This window comes from Taudactylus pleione, unplaced genomic scaffold (genome assembly GCF_031769625.1).
Source record: "Taudactylus pleione unplaced genomic scaffold, aTauple2 ptg000070l, whole genome shotgun sequence".
Classification (NCBI taxonomy): Eukaryota; Metazoa; Chordata; class Amphibia; order Anura; family Myobatrachidae; genus Taudactylus; species Taudactylus pleione.
In genome coordinates, this window is record NW_028284472.1 from 4,512,993 (window position 1) to 4,521,823 (window position 8,831).

General features: G+C 48.1%; 1 protein-coding gene across 1 annotated transcript in view; it reads right to left on the reverse strand.

The window, feature by feature from the left end:
* Positions 1–587, reverse strand: part of LOC148533726 (cytochrome P450 2K1-like) — a 134,537-nt gene extending 133,950 nt beyond the window's left edge. Inside the window, exon 1 of the mRNA XM_088467223.1 lies at positions 339–587. Within this exon, the coding sequence (XP_088323349.1) occupies positions 339–521 (183 nt within the window). The 5' untranslated portion in view covers positions 522–587. The remainder of the gene's footprint in view (positions 1–338) is intronic.
* Positions 588–8,831: the final 8,244 nt, after the last annotated feature.

Genomic DNA, 8,831 nt, shown 5'->3' on the forward strand with positions numbered 1-8,831 from the left:
ATGGGAGTGTGGTGCGTGTCAGTGATATCGGCTGCGTTCTCGGATGCACGATGGTGCGCAGATGGTGGCGTAAGTTGAATTATAGGCGAGGTTACTGTGTGCAGTTGCGCTGAGAGTGGACGTTTCAGTGCATGCACATTCAGGTGGATGGGAAGGCTGAAAGTAGCATTTGTTTATGATCGCTGCCACAGCTCCGCTAAAGTCGTGGCAGCGATTGCGTGCACCTCTGAATCAGACCTAAAGTTTCATTCCCAGACAGCTGATTGGTTGCTGTGGGTTAACTCACATTAATCAGTGTCATTGAGTAGGCCTCATGCATTCCTTGTACATTCACTCACCTCCATTAAAGTCAGATAAGGCTTCTTTAGATTAATGATATGCAGGTTCCCAATGATAGGCAGAGGCCTCGGTCCTGGGGGAAAATTCTTTGGTGTTGTCTTCCAGCCATTAAGCACAGAGAAAACATATACAACCAGCAATGCCAGCACCACAGCCCAAAGCACAGAGTATAGGAATTCCATCTCTCACTCTCCCGGGACTGTCACCTGCTGACTGATCCTTGGAGAAAATGTGACAGCCAGCCTCTCGGTGAGTATATCAGAGATTTCTATACCTTTAAAGCTCGCACCTCCCACTTTCCCCTGCTATACTGTACATACCCACAACAGGACACCACAGATTAAACACCGTGACAGCTCTGCAGCCTGGGGCAACGCAAATGCTATTCCAGTCACATTTATTTTTAAATTTTTAATAACTATCATTTATCTTTGCATATATCATGGAAATGTCCAAACAGTAGAGACACAGGGCCCGATTCAGACCCGCTCGCTAGGCTGCGTTCGCACGTAACCTGCCGATGTGTGTAATGTGTACATGCGTATAAGACGCAGTGCACGTGCGCTAACTAGTCCGTGCTTTCGGGAAGCGTTCGCACGCTGCACATAGGCGTCTCACTACAGTGAGTGACAGGACGAGCCGTTTGTGGGCGGTGACAGGATCCTGTTGGTCGGCATTTCCGGCTGTCGATGTTCCGAAATTATACATGTTAAATTTAACCGATTTTCAAATCACGATCATATTTTGAACGTGATGGGCAAGTCGGTGAAATCCATGTTGGATTTCACCGATCATCCAACTCCGGCATCTCAGGATCGCAGCATTGCGACAATCTCTAGTGTATGGGGGCCAATAGTCGATCTGACGCAATCCGCTCTGCTGTTAACATACTAGTGTTCTGAATGATTACAGCATGTTCTACCTACACCTATAAGGAAATTAACTAGTCACAAAGTACTTGGAAGGGGCGTGACCATGTAAGAAGGGTGTGTGGCCACACAGCTCGAACCCCTGTGCCTATTACTTGGGGGGGGGGAAGGGATGTGCAGGAGGTCCCTGTGTGGAGTGCTGGCAGGCTCCCTCAGTGACAGGAGCCAAGTAGGTAGTAGGGTAGGCACTTCATATGGATCAGGGTTTGCGGTAGGGATGGCCATCGACCATTCGTAATTATCAATGGTTTATGGCCGATGTCGACTGTTTTTCCCATCGATGGGGGAGAACCAGATGGTCCCTACTCAAATCAGTAACCAGCTCTCTCTTAGCCAATCAGTGCTTCTTCTATGGAGTGACCAGCAGTAACCGGTCATCTGGGGTAGGCAATTCATATGGATCAAGGTTTGCGGCAGGGATGGCCAGCGACCATCGATGATTCATAATCATCGAATGGTTTGTGGCCGATGTTGAATGTTTTTCCCATCAATGGGGGAGAACTAGATGGTTTCCCTCTATCGATGGAAGAACATAACCAAATAGTTTTTCTGTTTTTTTTCAAGGTGTCGGGACACTGCGCATAGCTCTGCCACCGACACCTGCGCAGTCACACCCCCGGTTCTGACTGGCCCATGGGTCAATCAGTCATAGAACAGGGATGACCATTGGTTGGTGCAGTCATTGATGGTCATTCATTGCATAGTTGGTTACCATCGATGGTCACTTTCTATTTTGCCATCGATGGTAACCATACGATGGCCATTCCTAGTTTGCAGTTTGTTGTTTTCTGAAGAACATCAATGCCTACATTGAGGAGGCCACCCATGGGTCTCGTAAGTATGAATATTTTTTAGAATAAAATACTAAAGCATACAGTGTTTGAGTTCTGTCTTTGGCCCTGATTCAGACCCACTCGCAAGCGGCTGTCCGCTCGCAAGTGGGTCAATGGTCTGCACTGAGCATGCGCACGATGGAGGGAGCTCCGTCGTGCGCATGCGCCAGACGCGACGAGCGAAGGAAAGTCCTTCGCTCGTTGTGTCTGATCAAAGGGGGCGTGCTGTCGATGTTGATTGACAGCACGCCCCCTTTGGTGGGCATGCCGGGGGCGTGCCTCCCTGACGGGGGCGTTCCCAAGGGAACGCCTACCGTCAGAAGCCGGCCCACTGACATCACTAGTGATGTCAGTGGGAGTGATTTTGGCTCTGATAGAGCCAAAATCACTCCGGGCCTTGCGATTGAAAACCTCAACCGCAGGCTCCGGCTCGCAGTTTCGATGGTTGCCATGGTCACGACCATCGCGGCCATCAAACTGCACGCTCGTATAGGCTGTGGGTGGTGACCCACAGCTATACGAGCGTCCAGGAGGACGCTCCAGAATTATGGAGGGCGGCCCTCATTCAGAGCGTGCGCTCTGCTCAGAGCATACGGCTCTGAATGAGGGCCCTTATTTTAATATTTTCTTTACAGGCGGACTACAGGTGCCAGCAGGCCTTCAATGTCCGGGCATGCTGGCACTTGTTCCACGTTGAATTAATTGGCTAGGTGTAATTAGCCCCCATGGTCTTAATGACTGCTTATCATTAGCAAGTTTTTCTAATTAAATGTTTACAGCCTCTGAGCATATTAGCTTATATCTAATATTACCATCCTTTTTTAGAAAAAATGATGGTATTTGCTGTACGCTATTTAATGCCTCTTTCAAAACCTATTTTTCATGCTAATGAAATTAGCATAATTTAATATGTGTAATGTTATTGGTAGGAGGTTGTTCTATATGCATGTTGTAGTTAGATTGTTTTCATTTATTTGTTTATTAATTTTCTTAGCATTCCGGCCCTCATTTATCAACGAACCATAACCCCTTTAGTGAGAGCATCCATCTAAGATTATCGCTGTTTGCCACTGCATTGCCTTCACCATCTTTAGATAGCGAGAGCGATGCGGTCCCCATTGCCGGCAATGGGGACCCAGCGCTGCCTTTCCAGCTTCAGCAAAGCCTTCCAGGCACTGCTGAATGCCCACTGGGTTACAGTGCCATGCACATGCTCAAATGGAACATTGCGAATGTGCAGGTGCGCACGCAGGGAGGGTTTCTGAGTACCGAGAACCCCCCTTGCTCGCCGATTAGTGGTGGTTTCAGTAAGTGTAGTGCGGAACGCAGTGAATGCGGTTCGCAATACACAGTAAAGGCACACATCCACTTAGCGATAATACTGAGGGATTGCACTATTACGACATCATAACCGTGCAATTGCTCAGCAATCGTGCACAAATCGTGCACTTTTATATCGGAAACGACCAGCGATGCGTGCTCCCACTGGTCGTTTCCGACGTCAATCATCACACGAAAACGCTGTACAACCTGACGATAATGTCAGGTTCAGCATGGTAGTGGATGATTGATGTGCCTACATTGAACGACTGAACGTTCAGTATAGGCGCAGCACAGACTGATAAACGACTGCTCGATTACAATGTCATAATCGTGCAGTCGTTTTGATGTCTGCAAGTGGATGTGTGCCTTAATAAACACACCGCTGCCGGGTAGTACACTCGTACTACCTGGCGCGGGTGTGTGTTTGTTTTAGCAGCCATTGAGAGTCAGACATACTCTCATTGGCTGCTGCATCCCGCAGTAGGTCATGGGAGAGACATCATGGGGGTGACTACTGGAGGCACTGTATAAGGGGCACTACTGGGGGCAGGGGGGTCTTTAATAAATCATGCTGGCTGTATTTGCCTGCTGCAGTCATGTTTTTTAGGTGTGTATACCCCGTCTGAGTGGTATATTTGACTGTAGTCTCCCCTTCCCCTTCCCCTCCCCTCGTTTCATTGGTTTGGAAACCCCCCTTTCAAAATCCTGCGTTTGCCACTGATGTGTTTTACACAGAAGCCCGGCACTGCCAGCAGCTGAGCGGAGGACCTCGCCGGAGGGGTAAGCATTGATGAATACCAGGGGCATTTTCATTTGTATCACTGTGATACTAAACAAAGTATTTAGGGTCTTTCATAAATGGGGCCCTCTGTGGGTTATATATATATATGGTTTCCTTGGTGATGGGTGCACTAGCGTCATACCCTGGGCCTAATTCAGACGTGGACGCAATGCTGCTATTTATGCAGTTGAGCGATTATCGGTCGGCTGCGTATGAGTCATGGTCGCACTGCGCACGTGCAGAGGTACCTTTGCAATGCCAGGTGCAGTGAGGATTTAATCACAACGTGATTGACATTCAGGGGCCATTTTGGGGGCGGTTATGGGGAGAGGTAGCAAAAACACAGGCGTATCGTGACCCTTTGCGGGGCATGTATCCTTATGCAGAATATATGGCATCAGCATCTCAGTTCCCTCCGCCATTCTGCGCAAACCATAGGGTTTCTCAGATACCTAGGATCTGCGTGGCTGCCGATGGGCGTCTCATTACTTTCTCAGGTGGCTGCAGCATTAGCTCAGTTTCTCGTAGGTGCGGCATACGGGATCGCAGCTGTATCTGAAGCAGGCCCTCTGTGAGCGTTTCTTGAGTAAGTTGGCGTCATGAGCCTGCAACGCCATCCGTGTGCTGGAGTCCAACTGGTTATGGGGATATAAGGAAAAATAACATTAATACAATATAACAATATAACGCTGATGAAAGATAACGCCTGAATTGTCCTTCATGTCTGGCTTTTTGCTGTGAGGGAGAGAGGGAGAGACAGAGAGAGAGAGAGAGAGAGAGAGAGAGAGAGAGATACACACAGTACAGCAGTGTGTATATGTAACCCATGTACAAAAATACTCGAATGCTTGTATAAGCTTGAGAAGATATAAGCACCCTATTTTTTATTGACGCAAAACTGGTTAAGGCTGATTTGATGTTGATAGTTTGGAATTGGTGTTTATTGGCTGTCAATTAAAATGGCTATCCTATTAGGCCTTCTTTTTAGGCGGGGTTTAGTATTTCTATATAAAGGCTGGAGGAGGAGTCTAGCTTCCTCTTTCCAGATTGTGATCCAGTCGGATAAGTAATCTGTATCTGCTGATACTGTAGTTGCAGCCATTTTGTGTGGTTTTTCTGTCCCTATTTTCTTTCTTAAATTCTTTTTCTGTACTACTTATATCTTTCCCTTCATTATTTACTCTATTTTCTCTTTTGCTTGTATCCCTTTTACCCGTTTTCAATCCTCCCTAACCCCCTCACCTTCTTTACCTCACTCTCTTTAACACCCCCCCACCCTTTATTCTATTTGCGTTTGTCTCCGTTTTTTGGTTTGACATTCATAATGCCCCGTCCACGTCGCAGCGCTCCCCCCCGTCGCTTAGTTGAGGCAGCGAGACCATTAACGGTCGCGGCTGCCTCTTCAGCCACCCGCGGCGCGCGCCTGTCTGTAGCGCGCGCCGGATCCCGCCCTCTGCCAGCCGCCGCGGCTGCGCATGGTTCTGGTCACCCCCGCCGTCTCCCTCTCCTTCCAGCCTGCAAGCGTGGCTGCCGAGGGGGGCGGCGGCTGTTACAGGCACTCCCCGGTCGCAGGCAAGCATTGCCAGCGACGGGGGAGACTCTCACTCGGCTCCGCCGATAAGCCCCGCCCACCAGGGCATGGGCGCTATTTTGATGAGTGGGGAGGTTTTAACCTCTTCATGTTCCCCCCCATGGCTCTAAGGGCTGGGGGGCTGAGTGCACTTTCTAGTAGTAGTGGGCATTCCTCTCCCAGGGGCCAGTTAGGGGATCAGATAGGTAGTGGTCAGGCTTCACCGGCTGCAGGCTCACTCCGCAGGCTGGTTAACCCTTTTGGTGGTACACAGATCCCTAACATTGTCCCACCTATAATGCCTTCTCCACTAGCTTCAGTGGGTAATCAAGGTGGGATGCAGGCATAAACTTCAGCCCAAGGGGGGATGCCTGTGCAGGGTTTCTACTGGCCCCCTTATTTTTATCCAGGTTTGGGGCATCAGACAATACAGCCTCAATTTACAGGGCCCATGCAACAGTTGTGCCCCCCTCAATTTGTTCAAGGAGCCGGTCAATTTCATCAAAATTATGTTGCGGCTCCTTTGCAATTTAATCCATATGCACAGCAGGTGCATTACATGCATGGGCAACAGGGTAGTCAGCAGCAGAGGTTGCAACCTCCCCTTCCACTTGCTCCCCCGCCAGCTTTACCCCCCATTCCTAGGCAGGCACCACCAGCGCAGCCTGTTTCTGCATCACCTCGGATTATGTCAGTACCATTAGTTGATACAAATGTTTTAGATGTTATAGGCTCTAATACTGCTGTCTTGAGTTCGCAGGCTCCTTCTGTTCATTCAGCACTAGCGGTTTCGGCATCGACCTCTACGGGCGCTGAGGATCAGTTATCGGCATGTCAAAGTGCGGTGGGCGAGTCGTGCAACAAGGATCAGGCCTCTTCATCTGCGGTCGAGTCGCTGGCCCCTTCCACATCGGGAGCAGGTGAGAAAAATATTATGCCCAATGTTAGCGCTTTGTTGTCGCGCACAGGAGGAATCTTCTGATTCATCCAGCTCCGCAGAAAAACCACGCAAGCTGATGAAGTATTTCGTGCAGCAGTTGAAGGGAAAAGGCAAGACCCCTAAAAGGGCAGGTAGCGTAGCCAGTTCTGCTCCGGATGCGTCGGGTGATGCGGTCCATTGCTCAAATACAGCGATATTAAGGGGGGTTAGGTCTAAAGTTAGAGAGAGGATTAGAAAGGTCGTTATGTGGATATGTTTTCAATAACCCACGATGCTAAAAAAGCTTTAGACTTAGCTAAGGCTGGGGGTCCAGCAGCGGAGGAGGCTAGAAGGAGTTACCAGAATTGGCTTTCTGGTGTTTATGTTTTTGCGGCCTGTTACATAGAAACCCGGCCAGCTGAGTGCTTAAATATATTAAAATATCTGCATTTAGTACAGGGCATGTATGTTTCCGCCAGGGTCAATGTATGGAGGCAGTATGACGAGCTCTTTAGGAAGAAGCAAGATGGTCAGAAAATTTGTAATTTTGGTTTTAAGGATGTTGAAGTGTGGTTAGAGGTCACGCAGCATACACGACCTACTAACGAGGCTCCAGTGGGGCGTAAACAGCCCTTTGTGTCACGACCAGGTTTCAACACTGCGGGTAGAGGGAAGTGCTATGCATTTAACAACTCGCAGTGCACTAGGGGGACAAGCTGTCGTTACAGGCATGTCTGCATCCTCTGTGGGGGTAATCACCCGTCAAAGGAATGCAGTCGCCCAGGCACAGGGGGGAAGGGAGAACCGCGTCCTAACCCTAAGTAAAGCTGTGTCGCCAATTAATGGCAGAGTTTTAGAGCGTTGGGTGAATCGTTATCCTCTTAAGGAGGAAACAAAATTTTTTATCCAAGGTTTTAAGGAGGGTTTTAGGCTGCCGTTAGTTCGTCCAGTTTTAGTAGTGGCTAAAAGGAACTTGAAATCAGCTAGGGACTTTCCAGACGTGTTAGCAGAAAAGATTAACTTAGAGGTTAGTTTGGGTAGGATGTGTGGCCCTTTCACCCTACCTCCAATGGATAATCTTTGTATCTCACCTCTTGGAATCGTGCCAAAAAAGGAACCTGGGAAATTCAGGTTAATTCAACACCTGTCTTACCCGGAAGGTGGTTTGGTGAATGACGCTTTAGATCCAGCGGATTACAGCGTCACTTACCAGTCATTCGAGGATGCCCTTAGTATAGTGCAGGGTTTTGGGAAGGGGGCTTTGTTAGCCAATTAGATATTGAGTCTGCATTTAGGTTGCTTCCCCTTCATCCTGATTCCTTTCGTTATATGGGTTTTAAAGTGGGCAGTTTATTCTATGTAGACAAATGTTTACCTATGGGCTGCTCGATTTCATGTTCCTTTTTTGAATGTTTTAGTTCCTTTTTACAGTGGTGTATTCAGGCTGGTACAAATTAGGCAGGTGTCACGCATTACTTGGATGATTTTTTGTTAGTAGGTCCGGGTTATAGTGATGTGTGCGCTGAACTTCTCTTTTCGGTGCAAGCTTTTTTCTCGGGCTTGGGAGTACCCATAGCTGGAAAGGCCGATTACTAGATTGTCTTATCTGGGTATTGAGGTCGATACTGATTTGGGCCTCTGCAGATTGCCAGCTGATAAGGTGAAAAAACTTAATGATTTGTTGTTCGGTTTAGTTTCAGTTAAAAAGGTTTTTTTTTTAAGCAATTGCAATCTTTGCTAGGTTTACTTAACTTTGCGTGTAGCGTCATCCCAATGGGTAAGGTTTTTTGCAGGAGATTAGAGCGGGCTTCAGCAGGTGTTAAAAAGGCCCATTACATGATTCGCTTGTCTGAAGAAATGAAAGATGACTTTAAGGTTTGGTTAAAATTTTTACGCGAATTTAATGGGATAAGAATTTGGTTGCTGCCGCCAGTATCTAATAATGATTTGCAGCTTTATACGGATGCGTCAGGTTCTATAGGTTTTGGAGCTTTCCTTGAGGGAGAATGGTGCGCGGAAGCTTGGCCAGAATCGTGGCACGCTGAGGGCTTGACAGGTAATTTACTCCTGCTGGAACTTTTTCCCATTGTAGTGGCGGTAGAGATTTTGGCTTTAAAGCTTAGTAATCGTAGAATCG